This window comes from Choloepus didactylus, chromosome 23, assembly GCF_015220235.1.
Source record: "Choloepus didactylus isolate mChoDid1 chromosome 23, mChoDid1.pri, whole genome shotgun sequence".
Taxonomy (NCBI): Eukaryota; Metazoa; Chordata; class Mammalia; order Pilosa; family Megalonychidae; genus Choloepus; species Choloepus didactylus.
This window is the reverse complement of record NC_051329.1, coordinates 3,575,348-3,593,941: the sequence shown is the minus strand read 5'-3', so window position 1 is coordinate 3,593,941 and position 18,594 is coordinate 3,575,348. Positions and strand designations below refer to the sequence as shown.

The 18,594-nt window shown below is 47.4% G+C and overlaps 1 protein-coding gene across 5 annotated transcripts in view; it reads left to right on the top strand.

Annotated features, from left to right (window-relative positions):
- Positions 1–18,594, top strand: part of GLT1D1 (glycosyltransferase 1 domain containing 1) — an 89,888-nt gene that overhangs the window by 60,855 nt on the left and 10,439 nt on the right. For 4 of the 5 annotated variants that reach the window (XM_037817029.1, XM_037817028.1, XM_037817027.1 and 1 more), the window contains exons 9-11: positions 8,827–8,870; positions 9,766–9,886; positions 18,271–18,369. In XM_037817029.1, coding sequence (XP_037672957.1) covers positions 8,827–8,870; positions 9,766–9,886; positions 18,271–18,369 — 264 coding nt within the window. Of the gene's footprint in view, positions 1–8,826; positions 8,871–9,765; positions 9,887–10,642; positions 11,395–18,270; positions 18,370–18,594 lie in introns of those variants that run through there. The other variant, XM_037817031.1, reaches the window with a different exon arrangement.

The following is an 18,594-nucleotide window of genomic DNA, read 5'->3' as shown; positions in this document are numbered from 1 at the left end:
GCATTGTCATGTGACGGAAAAGCCAAGGACCAAGGATCACCAGCAGCCAACCCAGAAGGCCACAGTCTTTGGGAGAAAGCATTGCTTTGCTGACATCTTCATTTGGACTTCCCCGAGTCTCAAAACCATGAGCCAATAAATGCCTGTTGTTTAAGCCAACCCAGTGCATGGGTTCTAAAAGACCTTTGGAAATAATATGTTTACCTAAAAAAAGGCCACACACGCTGATAGAAATATCAGGAACTAGAACCTGTGTGGCCACACGGGCTATCGTGTGGAGAAGGGGTAACCCCTCAGCCCATGCTGACTGGTGTGTATCTCTCGCACAGACACGTACACACACTCTCACGTGCACAGTGCATGCACACATACACATGCCCCACAAATACACACGTGCACACACACACACCCATCCATGGACACTCAGTGCCAGCCTTTGGGTGGTGACAAGATTTTTCCCACTACACTGATTGATGTTAGGCCCTGTAGTGATAAAGTCATTATTATCATTTTCAATTCTCTTTCCGTCCTTCTGGGGGAAGAGCAGGACTGAAGGAAAAAGTTCTAGTTTGCCGAAATGCCTGCTAATCCCCCTTGTTAACCAGGACAGAGGGCCTTTGGCATGGCCTGGTGACAACAGTATGTAGCAAGGATTGGATAACGTGGGTTTCTTCTTCCTTGCTTTAATTTTTATGGTTATGTTCTATTTTTAGTGACTGATATTGACTTTCCAATTATGCAAATTTCCTTTTAAAAATAAATTGAATTCTCTTCAAGAAAAATATTAAGTAAGCAGTCATCCAGATGGTGTGCAGATATGACAAATAGTGAATGTGTACGCAAATAGCTGAAGTTTGGGAAACAGTTTTATCAAGTATCCATGTGCAGGGAGAGGGGATGCTAAAGAGAACACCCTGAGGAGAAAAGCGTTTGGAGCCGCGGAGCTAAAGATGATCCAGTTTGACTTTTTCTGCATTGTGTTTCCTTTTAAGAAAACCTGTAGGCAGGTGGCAAATTTGGAAACACATATGTAGCAATAAATACATGGAAGAGGCCCTTTTCTAGAGAAGTGGGGACTTGGGAGGCATCTAAAGTGGCAGCAAATGAGCTGAACGGAAAGGAGATGGGACACTTCTCCTGGTTCCTGGGGAACCGGGCGGCCTGCAGGCGAGGGCCATGGGCCACGGGCGCCCTCCCTTTGTTTCTTATGGCACTGTAAGTGGGAGTCTTTTCTCAGGGGTACCATTCTGTATTGTTTTGTTTTTTCCACAATTAAAAGAATAGGGATTTTCACTTCCCTGAGGAAATATGTCTTTCCTACCTTCAGTTTTTGGGGCACACCACCTTCTCTTGAAATTTTGTTTGCCTACTTTCTCTTTCCTTCTAATTTGGCTGTAAGAAAAACTGACCCTGAGGCTCAGGGTTTGCAGAAATGTGAGCCTGATGTGCAGATTTTTCCAAGAGAAGCCGCAGTGCCAGGGGGTGGTTGTTTTTTTCCCCAATGTGTGTGTGAAATGTCTTTAACTGGGAAACTAAACAAGCATACACATGGACACGCACACACACACACACTCTTTTGGCCATATTTTTATTTTAACTTCTGGAAGGAGATCATCTCTAAATGGCTCTGAACGAGGATTGTGATGACTTGGTCTGACCCTCCAGGATGAGGGAGCGGAGCTGGGTTCAGGCACAGCAGGTGTGCAGACGGGAGGGAGATCCGGACGCTTCAGCTCTTAACTTCCAGCGGCCCCTCCTCCCCATTTCCAAGCTCTTCTCATAAACCCACAACTTACCTGATGACGGGATTCTTGCCAGGACCCTAGGGTACCTCCCCCAAAACTAGACCACCACCCCCGACACCCTGTGGAGCAGCAGCGGAACAAAGAACACAAATTACACTCTAACGAGAGAAACGGTAGTTAAGAAAAGTGAGCTCTTCAGCAAGGATGGTGATCCAAGGGTTGCCCTCAGGTCATTGCCATAAATTATTAGTAATTCTAAAGCACTTTCTCCACAGGGTGCTTTATATTGAAAACCCCTCTAGGAAATGAGGAAACACATCCTTTGGTTGCAAACCCGTCTCTCAGCAAAACCAGGAATAAGCATCCGGCGTGGTGCCACATTGACATCTAGCTCCCCCAGGACTTGCTAACTTCCGCCACACGCACAAGGGCAAAGCTGCCTTCCAGATCTAAATCGGTTCACAGCAGTGCAGCCCATCTTCTGAGCCTTGCCGGGTCCTAGATGCAGACGCAAAGGCTTTGCATCTGACCCCTGCTTCGCAGCCCAGCCTCTTAAAGGTCATTACCAATCTAAGGGGAAAACAACCACCACCACCACCAAAACCTTCATCTTGGCAAAAAACAACAACCAAACCCCAAATCTTGGCAGACAGACAAATCTGAAGTGAGTTTCTAAGGCAGCAGTTAGTCCAACTAGCTGCAGACCCTTCAAACAGCCTGTTTGCTTCTTGGTTCTCTCTGCCCCACCGAAGGTTTAAAACTGGTTTATCTAGACACGCCTTTCAGATCCTCTAATAATTCAGATAGGCTGGTCTGCAAGTGCTGTTTGCTTTTTAGCCATCACCAGTCATGGGCTGGTAAATGGTCTCTATTTCCCGAGCGCCCTGTTTGCCTGTTGGCACGGTGTAAATGCTTCTCCTGTGGCAATTTCAAGCCACCAACCTGTTGTCACTGAGCACGGAGCTGAGAAGAGATGTGTGCACAGGGAACCCGACTCCAGCACTTTGTGCACTGGCACACAGTGTGCTACACACTCATGCACACACACGCAAGGGAGCAAACTGCCAGAAGACATCCTTGTGTTTTGTGCAGGGCATGTGCTCTGGCTTTCAGAAAGTTTGTTCTGTGCCATGCTTTGCTGTGCGATTCTAGTCCGTGTCATTCAAAAAGAAAATAAGCTTGTTTTTATCTAGAAACTGATTTCCTGAGTCACGACATTATCTGCAGGGTGACACTCACAGACTTGGACCACAGTGGCTGATGTGTGTGTGCATGTGTGTGGGAGTGTGTGTGTGGGAGTGCGTGCATGTGTGCATGTGTGTGTCTCAGCACCCACGAGACGTAGTCCCTCTTTAAGGCCAGTGCACTTCCTGTGGCTGTAATCCACCCCCCACCATCCTGGACGAGGCTCATGTGTGACTTCAGATGGGCGTCTCCTGGCCACTGTGTTTAAACTCTTCTCCCCCCATCAGAATTCTAAAGTGTCCAGACACCAATCAATTCTGAGTCAAGGACTCAATTTAACATCACTTCTGAATTCAGAACTTGGAGGAGACATAAGTGATTTTACACTTGAATTTGAATATCTACTACCATGTTATGGATTAATATCCTGACAACTCGGAAAAGGATTTGAGAAGTGGGTGAGAGGTCAAATCTCAGGACCCATTAAAATTCTGATATTAATGAATATCTCATGTTACGGGTTAGGCGCCCTGAATAATGGAATCATTTTGGACATCTGAGGTGAGTTCTTCACCAGAAATGAACAATTTCAGCACCTTCTTCTTCAGTCCATTGTTTTCTTTTTTAACTGCAAAGCTCAGTGACTGAACAAATTCTTTAGGTATAAATTATGTCCTCTGGAAGGGCTGCAGCGTTGCCAGGTCATGCCCCGCGGCTCTTAGTAGGAACTGCATTGTCCTGGGTCGTTAATGTGTCTTGCAAAAGAGCTCAGTGCTGTTAGGGAATAACCGATGGACCCAGCAGTGGTTCCCCCTTGCCTGTTTCTCTCCACGGAGCTGTCACAGAGGAAACCCCAGGGAAGAAACCACCCCAGCTCAGCATGCAGCCTTGGCTGCTGGGGTCAGACGCTGCCTCCGGCCAACTTCAGTGAAAGGAACTTTACTAGGATGCAAGAGCCCACTAAGAGAACTGTTGGGAGGGCTGAAAAACGAGGCTGGGATTTGGGCAAGAACCGAGCAGTTCATCAGCCAGGGGGGCTCAGTTCAGGGTACCGCACCAGGAGAAATGAACCTCGTGCTTCTGTTAGCCTCGGGGTCGCCCTGTCCCAGGTTCACGGGCAGGAATGGGCATCTGGGGTCCCAGCCTGGGGCACATCCCGCCCTTCCGTAAGGAGAGGCCCTGGCATCTGAGTCCAATCTCAGCGGGCTGCATCCAAGGGGAAGAGGCGAGTCCCTCAAGGGAAGCTGGGGTTCCGGGCAGAACAGGTGAAATGGACACCGTCAATGCGTGCGGCATACTCAGGTTGCCTTTTGGTTTTCACTGAAAGTCCAAACAAAAGACTAAATACTTGTAGGTAAGTTAACGGGAACCATATGCCCCTTCTCTTTACCACATTAGTGTTTGGCTTCTGACATTTATTCCGTGCTTTTCTTTCCGGGGGGTGGAAAAACTGCTCTTCAGCAGAGGAAAAGAGGCCCAGCTGGTAAGACCGCAGTCAGGGGCCCTAACTGCGCCGTCCTCCGTGCAAACATTTGGCTCCCAGCAGAGACCTCGAGCTAAACTGTAAGAGGAACAAGTGTGTGTGTAGCGTTACCTCCTTCCTTGTTCGTTTGTTCACGGAACACTGAGGGTGCCCCCGTGTTCCAGCTCACGACACATCACGGGGGCAGACCAGGCCCGGCCCCGTTCTCAGTGGAGTGGCCGCTTGGGCGGGAGACAGACCCGAGTCGGTAGAGACGGGCTGGAAGGGGCCACTCGAGGGGAGGACAGGGGGTGGGTGTGGTGGTCGTGGGTGAAGCCCACCACCCAGGGCGGGACGCAGTGTCTCTGTTCCCTACCCATCTACGAGACAGCAGGGTGATGGTCCTGTCTCACTGCTTGAAGGAGAGGCGGCGGCTGTGCGTGTTTATTCTCAGCTACCGCACAGGAGCTGCGGTAGGAAGCTGCGTCCCAGCCCGCGTGAAGCCCACCTGAGCATCCGCTGCCATCACGTGCTGGCAAGTCGGGAAGGCCTTGGCCCGCTGGGATCACCGTGTCACAAAAAGGGTGGCCTTGCATGGGCACAGAGTAGGACTCTGCAGCCAGCTACCTGGTGTGTGTCTGTTCCTCTTTCTGTGCCTCAGTTTCCCCATCTGTGAAATGGGGATGATGAAGCTAATTCACCCACCTCATAGTCTGCTGGGAGGGTTGACTGTGCAGCCAATGGACAGGGCCCACAGCCGGGCCTGGCCCCTCCACAGTGTTCTCTGAGTGTTAAGTACATTGACTTGCTGGGATTTGGTTTTAGCAGCAGGGTGGTTTGAATTTGGCTTTGGTTTTCTATTTAGGCTTTTCTGATCTCTTGGTTAAACCATTTCAGCACAGCATATGGTTTCTGCTTGCAGGGCGATCTGCATGGGTGCATTTTCTGGGGCTCTTCAATAAGGAGTGTGGTGTGAACATTTGGTTTGAGCGTGACAGCTTAATGACTTTCCCTGGTAACCTCTTATAGCAAAGATTATTTTCCTTAAGCCTGGGAGTTGAAACAGTATATTTTGTTAGAAAATAAATAAGCTTAGAAGGAGGAAATGAGAATTTCCTTTGCTGCTAGTGATGCTTTTGCTTTTTAAAATTTCAAAGCATGAACTTTCATTAAGTAAAAATATCCACCCTTCTTTTTTTGTTTATCTTGTGTTTTGTTCCACTTGGCTTCACTAAGAGATTTGAAAATGAACTGATGATGTGGAAGTTAAATCCAGGAAAAGTTGCAGTTATACTTTCAGTTAAATTTTAGTTTGTGTTAGGTATTTCAGGAGTCTTTGATTTTTTTTCCTTTGATGAATTATTTTTCCCTAGGTAGCTGATCATGAGTGCAGCAGGGTGGGAATAAAATTAAAAGCAAAGAGGAACTTCCCTCTGAAAATGATTATCATGAGTAAAATATTAATTTGCAAATTAATAGGTAGAGCCCAAAGAAGGCTTTCGTTGATTGGACTGTTGACTTTTCCATTATAAGATGTCACGATTATAATATAATTCAATTGTTTAGAATAATTTGAACCTAAAATAATGAGAACTGGGACAGGGAATGGCAGCGTCAGCCAGGAGTTTTCATTTAGCAAACACCGTCAGTGCAGTATGCGTGTGTGCAGGTGTGCAAGGCCCTGGCTGGCCCGGAGAGGGAGCTGGGGTGTGTAAGGAGCCGTGATGGACACTGCAGCCCACGCTTGCTGGAAGGCGTTCCTTGCTGGGAATGGGCTGCTTCTTCCAGCCACACGATCCTGGGAAGTGTCCAGAGGTGGCACGTGCTGGGCCTTGGAGGATGAGTAGGTTTTGTGGGCAGAGAGAATGGCATAAACTTAGGGGAGGTGGGAATTAGAAAAGCACAGACGGGGTGGAGGGCAGGTAAGTTAGTAGTGAGGTACATCTTCCAGATCCTTATGAGCCTTTTATGAGCCACTGGGTGCAATCCCTCCAGGAAAGGATGGTTTCAAGAAACCAGGCTCCGAGCCAGACAGCCTGGATTTGAACACTGGCCCAGCCTGACTGGCTGTGTGATTCTGGTCAAGTTGCACGACCTCTCTGAGCTTTGGTGACCTGTGTTGGCTGGAGGTTTGTTGTGAGAAATGAGCCCATGTGTGTCAGGGACCTCACAACAGGTTTGGCACCGAGTACGTGGCCAATACATATTAGCAATGAACAACGACAATAAACAGTAAATTCTGTGTTTTTCTTAAAGGCATTTCTAGCAATAACTTTCAAATTTCCCTGTGCCTCCAAATTTGTGTGTCAACCTTCAAGGAGGGATACGGTACTATCAGGGCTATAAATAAGTGTCACCTTCCCAGTCCGTGAGACAAACCACAGTCAGGCCTACAGTCTGAAAAGTTGGGGGCTCAGCAGCTACCCACGTCATTTCCTTGCCAGAAGAAACTGAAATAAAGCCTCTGAGAGGCATGGCGTTATTTATAGCGGTTAGCGTTCTAAACCATTGGGACGCTGTCGTGTTCTTTACACCGACTTGGCTTGTAACTCCTAATTCCTACCAGTGAAGTGTGAGTGAGAGTAGAAACCGCGTCTGGTCCTGCGTGAGCTCATCAGGGGTGAGGATGGAACGAGGATGTGACAGCACCTTGGTGAAGTGTCTCTACGCCCCACCTGCCTCGTCTTTGAGTCAGTGTGTAGAATTGAGCTGCACTAACACGGCTATCTTTAAATTGTATCCATGGTTGATAATGCGCGTAGCAGAACCTGAGACTGGGGCTGGTTTTGCTGCAGTGTTCCCAGCTGGGTGAAGGACGTGAGGAGGACGCTGTGGTGTCCTGCTGGGTGGGCTCAGGGGCCGGGGCTGGGTGAGGACCCGCAAGGGGGGCTTGGCGCCTCCGTGGGCACACCTGCCTGAGGAGAGGCCGTTACGCACAAACGGGATCCTCATGGGGTTTTGGGGTGCCAGGAACGTGGGGTGCCTGCCACAAGCGCACGCCGGGCCACCTCGCTGCCCTCAGTTCCGCAGCCCCCGAAGTGTTTCCTGTGGCGTTGTCACTGCTGGAGGTGAAGCACGTTGACTGCTTGCATTACTGTGCATCTCTGCTCCCGTTCTTTCGAGAAGGTCTTTGCGTCCGACGCTTTGCTCTGCAGCTCACAGGCACCTGCTTTGACCCAGGCACCGCTCTAAGCGCGTGACGTATCTTAGCCCGGGGAGTCCTCCCAACAAGGCACCGTGATGTTCTCATTTTCCGCCGAGGATGCTGAGGCCCAGGAAGGTCACCAGTGCGCCCAGGGCCACCTGGCCGGCGGGGAGATTGGGGCTGGGCCCCTGGCGGTCCCTCCAGAGCCCGCCTCAGGCCCTCGCTTTCTGGCCACACTGCATCTTGTGTCTGAGTTTGCTTAGAAACCCATAGCCTCTTCAAGGAGTAGGAAGTACTGGTACAGGAGCCCAGTTTAAACACATTTCCATTAATCTTTGCATTTATTCAACAAATCCTGAGGCAATGGTGCAAGACATGGACCGGGCCCCCTGGAAATGTCCCTCCAGATGTGAAATAAAAGTGAAATGAGACTCAGGGAAATGAGGCTGTGGCTAATTGAAGGCTGCACTTGGCTTTGAGGTAGTCTTCACATCATCCCAAGATGAAACCCTGGGCCCGCCAGCAGTGTCTCCCCATCTGCACTCCCCCAGCCCCTGGCAGCACAAATCCACTTTCTGTCTCAATAAATTTGCAGGTTCTGTACATTTTTGTAAATGGAATCATATTATATGTGGTCTTTTGTTTCTGGCGTCTTTCACTTAGCATGTTTTTAAAGTTCATCCATATTTTTGTAGCAGGTATCAGTATATTTATGGCTGATAAATATTCCCTTGTAAGGATATATCACATTTTGTTTATCCATTCATCCATCAGGGGACACACACTTTGCTTTTAACCCGTGATTGCAGAAAGGCTCTCTGTTAAAAATAAAATTTTGTCAGGTCCTTTGTCTTGGATCTTCTAAGCGTCCCAATGTATTGTGCCTAAAAGGTTTTGTGGAGAAATCCATGGGCCATCACAGACTGAAGGAAAACCTTTCTCTGCAATGTCCTGGTGCTGTCAGGGTTTTCCGGTGCCTGTGGACAGTTTCTGTTTCGGGACCTTAGATTGGCTGGACGGCTCTTAACACTACTGCCCTGGGGTTTGACTGGCCGTCCGCTTATGGGTGGCAGGAGAGCACATAGTTCTCTTTGGAATGTTCTCCCTCCCCTTTCTCTTTCCTTATTGCTATTGTTATCAGCACTGACAGGATTTAACAGTTGGGCTCGGGGCATTATTCCTTTTTTGATTTCATTTTTTCCATCTGAAATATTGCTGTGATATATAATTCTCCAGAAACTTAGATTCATTTCAGGCTTTCCCTCATGTTTATCTTTGTTTCTCTTCAGGTCGATCCAGTGTTTACAAGGGAAGTAAAGGCCAAAGTGAGAAGGTAAGAGTGGGGAGTGGACAGGCTGTTTGCAGGAGCGAGTTTTCCTCGCTCCGTCTGTGCCGCAGGGCTGGGCCCCCGATGTCGTCGCAGGGACCCCGTGAGGGAGCCCTAGGCCCAGGGGACCAGAGGCCGTGAGTCCACGGCCGTAAAGGAGCCTGGAGGTGGCTGGTCCTGGAGTGGACACTCCACTGGGACGGCAGGAGTGGGACCGCTGCCTGTCCCCGCTCCACCCTCAGCCCGCGGCCCCCACCCGGGAGACGACCCGGCACCCTGGAACCCCACCGTCGTCTCCTGCGTTTAATGGGGGGACTGGAAAGGGCAAGCGCCAGGGGGGCAGCCTCCCCTTCTCCCTCCCCAGGACCCACCTCCATCCCGCTGACCAGCGCTCAGCAAAGGAGGTGGTGAGTCCTGACCCGGCCCCGATGGACTCGGGGTCCTCCTGGTGTCCGTCAGGGCGGGCAGTCGCCTGAACAGATCCGTCTCCACGACGAGGGCGGCTGGGGGGCGGGCGGCAGGGGGGACACGGGCACTTGCTACGTTATTGTGGTATTTCCAATATTTCTATCATTTCTCTCTCTTATTTATAAAGATATTTGGGAAAAGGCTGCAGGACTGTTTTCTAAGAGAAAATGGAAAGAATTTATCTCTGACTCTTCCAAAATTTAAGCAGCATGTGTCTCCTTTGTCCTGCATATTCAAAATGAAAAACAAAGTGTCCCATGCCCCCCCACCTCAGGGCCTCGCAGTGAAGTAGAGTCCCACCCCAAGACAGTTGTCTTCACCGCACGCAGCGTCGACAGTGGCTCCTCGCCGCTGCAGCCTGTGCCCAGAGCTGTCCCCGTCCTGCCCCCGGCGTCCCGCCCGACAGGGCCTCACTGCTCCGCGTGGTTTCCAGGGCAGCTGGGGTGCGGCTGATGGGAGAGATGTCTCGAGAAGACCTCCACGCGGTTATGAAAAATTGCTTTGCGGTGGTGAACAGTTCCGTTTCTGAAGGCATGTCGGCTGCGATTCTGGAGGTAATTATGTAACGTGAGACCCGAAAGTGGGAATATGAAATTGTCCGTCACTCTTCCTTATGTATAGGGCTGAAGTCTTTGTCAGCAACATTCTGCACTTTTCAAAGCTGAGAAAGTAAAACAGCACTTCCTTTGGAATTTAAAGGTAGCTTTTAAGTTGTATCTGGAACGTAAAAAAATTGTTTCATTTCTGATTGCTGTTTCTCCTTGCCAACTACAAAATAAAATAAAGCTAGGCCGGCATTGCCCCCCTGACCGTGTAAATGTTTTTGATGGGAAGGCAGCAGAGGTTACGGAGGGGTGGGGCAGGAACTGGGGTGCAGCTGTGTTTTTCAAGGCCATCCGTTTCCTTCATCTCTTCTCCCTCTTTTTCTGCAATCCTGGGACTTGGGAGAGAAGGAAGGGTTGGTCTTCTGCGTCAGGGGATGCGGTTCGATTCGGGGCGCGGTCAGAGACTAGGATAAGGTGGGGCTGGGCTGGCTGTTGCTTCCCCGGGGACCCAGGTCTGGACAATCACAGGGTCTCCGTCAGCCAGGTGTGCAGGGCCCGACAGGTGTGCGGCCGGCTCCCAGGCACCTGTGTCTCACCGAGGCAGCCATCTCAGTGCGTCCGTAGGACCTGCTCGCACCTCGTGTCCCTCTGCAGTGACTGCCCCGAATAGCCCATCTTAGCCAGCTGCTGCGTGCCCGTTACTTGCCACAGTCACCAACATGTGTCCGATGCCGGAGGATTTTCCTTCCCTTGTTTTGTCACCAGTTCCTTGCATTCAGGATCCCTTCGGACTCAGTTCGTGCCTGACAAACCCAGCATCCAGTGGGCTACACGAGACTGGATTTCCTCCATGTCACAGAAGCACAGACGACAGCATCCCCCACACACGCTGCACACAGTAGGCCCGCAGCCGACACTGCACGCGGGACAGCGGGACATAGGAAGGAAACGTCGTACACTTGCCCTGCTCTTTGTCACAGTTTTCCCATTTTCTTTCCCACTGAATGGATTTCTTGTTCCAGTGTCCACTGAGATTGATGCTATTGTTTTCTCAAGGATAATTATAATACTCATGTGTTCCTTTGGATACCAGTTGAATTTACCAAATTTACTGGTAAAAACTACACTTTGTGAGCCTCAGAGAACACTGTGAGTAACTGAAGCAGGGGAAGAAAAGTAATCCTCCCTCCCTAAAGGCAAGAAAGGACTGATGTTGCCTGCCTGATGTTTTCCTCTAACGTGGGATCGTGTAACCAAGCGATAAAGGGGGGTGGCAGCTGTACACGCGGTGCTGAACCCCAGTGTTTGTGGGCGTTCGAAGCGGGCTGTGGGTTCTTGCCATGTTCATCTTGTCAGATGCCAATAAATCGGCCTGTGCGTCCTGATTAGTGTTATTAGTCTCCATTGTGCTTTAAAGCCAGCTTTGGGCTCTAGTCCTTGAGGCAATATGTTGTATTCTTATACATTTTAGCTTCCTAAACATTTTTAGCTTCTAAAATGTACATTCTTATTGTTCCAGTACTTGAGCGGTTGCTGAATTGTTCCTTTGTATGCAAATATATATTTTTTCATCTTTTTGAGAAAAGGTAGAGGGGAATTTGGGCAATGATTTTATAACTAGCAGGCAGCATTTCTGTGCAGATGAATTGCTGTCAAAACTCATTTACTTCAAAGGAAAGGCAGCTGTTAGCAGTTCTGACTGCCTTAAAATCTTGATGTTGTGCTCCTTTTTAAAACTCCAAAATAACCTCTGGACTGAGGATTTTGAATGAAACTGATTTTGGAGGAGTGGTAAGGGTGCATTTCATTAGAATCAATTCAAATACCCATAGTGCTTAATCATGGAAAAAAGGCATATCGCTTTTGAAGGAAATGATCTTTCTGACCTTTCAGAATTAGCTATATTTTCCATTGGAAGCACATAAAATTCCCTATTGCTCAAACATATTTTTTGTTGCTGAATTCCAAAAATCCAACTTCAGCCAGATGCATGGGCAGTAGAGCAAACATTTCTAGTACTGTGTAGTTTTAAGTTTGGGCTTGTTGTAGAGTTGAATCTTCTATAGAATTAAAACAGCATGAAAATTATTTTCTTATGTCATTTTTTCCTAATTAAGTTCCAGCCCACCAGACACACACACACACACACCCCTCCAGCTCAGTGTTTCCACTGCCCAGGGAAAAGGAGGGCCATGTGCTAAAGCAAAGAGCAGTAAGAAGATAATTCTTGGCCTCTTAGCTTCCAGTGGCCCGGCCATAGATGGTCAAGAGCCGTGCAAGGACTTCTGTGATAGTTGGGACTACATCATTTGACCCTCAGGCTTACTTGACGAACTTCAGTGTGAGGTGATGGGGGCAGTACTGTGTGTTTGCCATTTCAAAAACTAAAGGGACTCTAAAAAAAAAAATTATTTTTTAAAGTAGTTTTATTCACACACCGTGCAATCCATCCAATATGTGTGATCAATTCAGCCACTGAAGGGCCTTTTACGACGTTACAATAGGGAGGTTGCCACTGGCCGTTTGGCTGTAGGAGGTGGGGCTGCAGAGACGTAGTTTTCAAGGTGCAGGATCTTTGTTTGTATCAAATTGCATGTAAAATGCCATTGCCACCCCCACTGAGCAGCGCCCTAACCCCGATAATGAACTCCACCGCATTTGTGTGTGCATCAGTGGTAAATTCAGAGTACAGACATCTCCACATGACTAATATTGATCATTTTACTTGACACCATCAGTCAGTGCAAGCAAATACATGTGCCAGATGATCTGGGCTTGGCGGCTTTCATCCTAGAGAGCACATCAGAATTGCCTGTGAAGGTGACAGTGCCACCCTCCAGGATCTGGCTTCTGTTGTTTTGGGGTGGAGCTGGCAGCTGTTTCTAACACTCTTTTGTGGTTAAAAATGGAGGCAGAACCAATATTTGAGGGATTCTCAGTAAGACTAAGTGAGGATTTCTCAGCAGAAACCATGGAGGCAAGAAGGCAGTGGTATGATACACTTAGGGTGCTGAAAGAGAAAAACTGCTAACCAAGAATTCTTTATCCAACAAAACTGTCCTTCAAAAATGAGGGAGAGTTTAAAATTTTCACAGATAAACAGAAGCTGAGAGAGTTTGTTAACAAGAGATCTGCCCTACAAGAAATACCAGAGGGAGTTCTGCAGGCTGAGAGGAAAAGACCAGAGAGAGAGGCTTGGAAGAGAGTGTAGAAATGAAGAGTATCAGTAAGAGTAGCTAACAGGGTAAAAAGAGAGTCAAAAATAAGATATGATATATAAAAACCAAAGGATAAAATGGTTGAAGTAAGCACTACCTGTACAGTAATAACACTGAATGTTAATAGATTAAACTCCCTCATCAAAACACACAGACTAGCAGACTGGATTAAAAAAAAAAAAAAAAGTCTGATTCATCTATATGCTGTTTACAAGAGACTCACCTTAGACCCAAAGACACAAATAGGTTGAAAGAAAAAGGTTGGAAAAAGATATTCCATGCAAACAATAACCAAAAAAGAGCTGGAATCGCTGTACTAATAACAGACAAAATAAACTTTAAATGCAAAACTGTTATGAGACAAAGGACACTATATTAATGAAAGGGGCAATCCACCAAGAAGAAAAATCAATCATAAATATTTATGCATCTAACCACAGTACCCCAAAATACATGAGGCGAACATTGGCAAAACTGAAGGGAGAAATAGACACCTCTACGATAATAGTTGGAGACTTCAATACACCCCTTTCATGAATGAATAGAACATCTAGACAGAGGATCAATAAGGAAATAGAAAACATGAGTAATATGATAAAGGAACTAGACCTAACAGACATATACAGAACACTGCACCTCAAAACAGCAGGATATACATTCTTCTCAAGTCCTCATTGATCATTCTCCACGATAGACTACATGGTTCGATCACAAAACAAGTCTCAATAAATTTGAAATGATTGAAATTATACAAAGCACTTTTCTCTGATTGTTTCAGTTTGCTAATGCTACCATTATTCAAAATACCAGAAATGGACTGGCTTTTATAAAGGGGATTTATTTGGTTACAAAGTTACAGTCTTAAGGCCATAAAGTGTCCAAAGTAGCACATCAGCAATCAGGTACCTTCACTGGAGGATGGCCAATGGCGTCCAGAAAACCTCTGTTAGCTGGGAAGGCGCATGGCTGGCGTCTGCTTGCTCCCAGGTTACATTTCAAAATGGCTTTCTCCAAAATGTCTCTGTGTCAGCTTCTTGGGGCAAACTCTGGGCTAGTATCTCCAAAGTATCAGCAAAGCTCTGCTTACAACGGCCGTCTTCAAAATGTCTCTGTAAGTTGCAGCAGTGAGCTCCTTCTGTGTGAGCTGCTTATATAGGATTCCAGAACATGGCATTTTGGGGACATAACACATCCAAACCGGCACACTGATCATAATGAAGCTGGAAATCGATAACAGGAGGAGAACTGGGAAATTCACAAAGATATGAAAGTTAAACAATGCACTCCTAAACAATCACAGAGTCAAAGAAGAAATGCGGGAGAAATCAGTAACGTATACATATGAAAACAAGAACACAATCTATCAAAAATTATGGGATGCAGAAGAGGCAGTGCTGACCAGGAAATTTCTAGCCCTAAACACCTAGAAAAAGAACAGCAAATTAATCCCAAAGCAAGCAGAAGGAAAGAAATAACAAAGGTTACAGCAGAAATAAATGAAATTGAGAATAAAAATAAGTTAACAAAAACGAAAGTTCCTTCTTTAAGAAGATCAATAAAATCGACAAACCCTTGGTTAGACTGACAAAGATAAAAGTGAGAAGATGCAAATACATAAAATCAGAAATGGGGGGGATACATTACTACTGCCCCCACAGAAATAAAAAGGATCGTAAGAAGACACTATGAACAATTATATGCCAACAAATTAGACAACTTAGATGAAATGGACAAATTCCTAGAAACACACAAACAGCCTACACTGACTCTCAAAAAATAGAAGACCTCAAGAGATCAATTATAAATAAAGACATTGAATCAGTCATCAAAAACCTCCCAACAAAGAAATCAGGACCAGATGGCTTCACAGGTGAATTCTACCAGTCACTCCAGGAATAGTTAATGCCAATCCTGCTCAAACTTGTCCAAAAAACTGCAGAGGAGGGAGCACTCTATCTCATTCTATGAGGCCAACATTAGCGTAATACCAAAGCTAGATAAGGATACTACAAGAAAAGAAAATTACAGACCAATATCTCTTACGAATGTAGAGGCAAAAATCCTCAACAAAATACTTGCAAACTGAATCTAACAGCACACTCAAGGAATTATACACCTTGATCCAGTAGGTTTTATTCTAGGCATGCAAGGGTGGTTCAACAGAAAAAAATCAATGCAATGCAGCACATTAACAAGTCAAAGGGGAAAAACCACCTGATCATCTCGACTGGCACAGAAAAGGCATTTGACAAAATCCAGCATCCTTTTTTTTTAAAAAAAGAACTTTTTCTATTCTTTCAGTAAACAATATAAGGCAACTGTAATAAGATGAGGTATCCAAAGAATATGTGGCCAAAAAAAAAAAATAATAATGTAAGAGAAGAGTCTTACAGGTATGTAGTAGAAAGATACTATACTTATTCTTATGTTACTAACTTGAATGTCGGACTGTCCATACCTTCAGGTTTTCAAAAACATATAACATTCTGTGATGTATTTTCTCACTGTAAATGAATGTGCATTTGTGTACCTAATTTTGTCTTCATATTTTACATTTCTGTTTGTTTGTTAAAGAGCGCCCCAAACTGAAAACGTTCCAGGCTCACAAACCCTGGGAATGCCTCGTGGTTAGTGCATATTCTTTGCAATGCATCTTCTTCTAACATTTTTTTGTGCATAAATTGTAGGGCTTCTAGACTTGTTTTACCTTTCTCAGTTACCTTTTGTTACAGTACTCGAGTTTAGCCGCCCCTGCAGTCTCCTGGATGATTTCTACACCAAACTCCTTTTTTCCCTCTTTCTTGTGGTTGTGTCGTTGTCCCCTGGCCCTCCGTTGCTCCTCTCGAGTTCTGCACCTTCTTTCCTGTTGTTCCTCCCTGGTTCTCTGGAGCACCCCCTTTCTGCTCCCTCTGTCCCTTCCCAAGCTTGACCGTGCATTCCCGTTGATTCCTCCCACTTTTAGCCCACGTTGCATACTTTTAGGTTCACTGTCCCCTGAAATGAAAATCTGGGCGTCCAGTTCTCTCAGTCCAAGTGAGTTTCCTGGAACGCGTGCAGCACGTCACCTGGGCCGTGGAGCCCTGTTCCTCTGATGACCCGCTCAGCTGCAGCCGTGCCCTCCTGCTGAGTGTGTGCTCACTCCTAAGATCCCCATCCTTGGCCGGTTTGTCCTCGCCAGGGGACCACGTGGACGCTAGGAGCGATGGTGCAGCAAGCCCACCGAAGCTACACACAGAGCCCCAGGCACCCTTTCCCTACTGTTGTAAACTGAAACTCGTATTTCCTTTACCATCCCATTCCGTCCTGATGAACCATCCAGACCCCGGCCCCACTCCAGGGCTCATGCAGCCGGTTGTTTAGTGCTAGTCCGGCACCCTTTCTTGATAAAAACACTTCAAAAGGTAGGACTTGAAGGAAACTTCCTCCATATGATAAAGAGCATATATGAAAACCCCACACCAGCACAGCACTCAATGGTGAGAGACCGAAAGCTTTCCCTCTAAGATGAGGAACAAGACAAGGATGCCCGCTCTCACCACTGTTATTCAATCCTGTGCTAGAAGTGCTAGCCAGAGCAATCCAGCAAGACAAAGAAATAAAGGACAACTAAATCAGAAAGGAAGAGATAAAGCTTTCACTATTTGCAGATGCCATGATCCTATATATATATAGAAAGTCCCAAAAAATCTACAGCAAAGCTACTAGAGCCAATAAACAAGTTCAGCAGTGTGGCAGGATACAAGATCAGTATCAGTTGTGTTTCTCTCCATGGATAAAGAGACATCCACAGCTGTTCAGGGAAACCAGCTCTGGAGCTGGGAGGGAGAAGAAAGGGTGGGAGGCCTCAGCCCCCAGGTCCACCCGGCTCTGCTCCTTTCCCCGGAGGTGGGTTTCTGAGCAGAATAGAATAGTCTAGAAGGGCAGGCAGGGGAGGGTCTTCCCAAGTCTCCTCCTTTTGTTCATCCTGCGTCTTGGTCTCCACGTGTTCTGGGAAGATACGGGGGATCGAGATCCCAAGCACCCGGCAAGGCCACCGGGAGACCTACCGAGAGTCAGATGGCTGCAGTGTGAACAGCAGTGGCTCATAATTAATTCAGGCACTGTTGCTTCTAGGGCACGCGGTCAGCAGTCTTCACCAAGTGCTTCCACGTCTCACACGCTGCTCTGGGCACTGACCCGTCGCTGTGCAGAGGGCAGAGACGTATTTGATGTCCTAGAGCTCACTGCTGTCATACGCTAAAGAGCTGAAATCGGGCAATTAAAGGGGCAGTAAATCGCTGGTAAATTGCTTCTGAAAACTGAATGCAACCCCTTCACAACCAACTTTTTATCTGGTGAAAATTGATACCAGACAAAGTCATGCTACCTGAAGCATAGTTCTGTGTGGTGACAGCGAGCCTACCGGTTAGCTGCCTCTCGGTGCCGGAGCCCTGGCAGGGAGCCCTTGTGTCCACCGACAGGCACCAGCCGTGCCCGCCTGGACTGGCCCAGGTCAGAGTTGCCCAGGAGGCTAAAACAGACCCCAGAGGAGCTGGGCTGATCCTCTGCCCTTGTGGACCAGCCTCCCCCAAACTGCAGAGAGGCCAGGAAAATGCTGCCCCACACGTGGGCAAGGCCAGCTCTGTGGGTCGTGCTTTGGGGTCTTCTCCTCATCCCATGGCTTGTTTGCAGCTGGGCAATGCTGGCCCGAGGCCTTCGGGAGCGGAGTGGGTGCTTGGCAAGTGATCGGAACTGCGAATTGCCTTCCTCCTTCCTCTTGTCTGCACACCGACGACGCCTGTTGGAGCCTCCTGGCACTCAGGCTGCTTGTGCTGGAGGAAAATTACGCACCAGGGAAAGTCATGATGCTAATTAAAAATGTATACTCAGACTGTGCGTAAGTCAAATGAACATTTGGAGAGAGGGGACTTCTTGGTGACATCGCGGCAATTATATCAGACAAACTATCACAGTATATAGCATTTCAGAACTTCCAAATACAGTGAGCAATTAAAATTTAGATGTACTCTGAAAATGCACTGTTTGGATTGGGATCTCACTTTGGCAGGCTGTGTTTTCTGTGGGGTGCCAGAGGTCCAGTTAGCAGAAGATATGGTCTCGCAAATTGGCTCTTCTTTCCACAGAAGCTCTTAAAATAATGGCCCACCTGTCTTCTTTCCTCTTTATGTCCTTTAGGCAATGGATTTAGAAGTCCCCGTGCTGGCAAGGAACATTCCAGGAAACGCAGCCGTGGTGAGACATGAAGCTACAGGACTGTTGTTTTCAGACCCTCAGGTAAAGTTATTTCCCTTTGTTGGACGTGTGTGAATGATTTCCATCTGCCTTTCCTTGAGAGCCTGTGAGTCCATCGTTTTGTCAGTGTCTGTATTCCGTGGCAGCCCTGTGGGGTGCACAGCTGTCCTTGGGCAGCTGCCTCTCCGTGCAGCTGGGAGAAACCGAGTCACACAGAAGGCCTAAGTTTTGATTCTGCCTGTGGCCAGCGTGGTCCTGGTGAGGCCC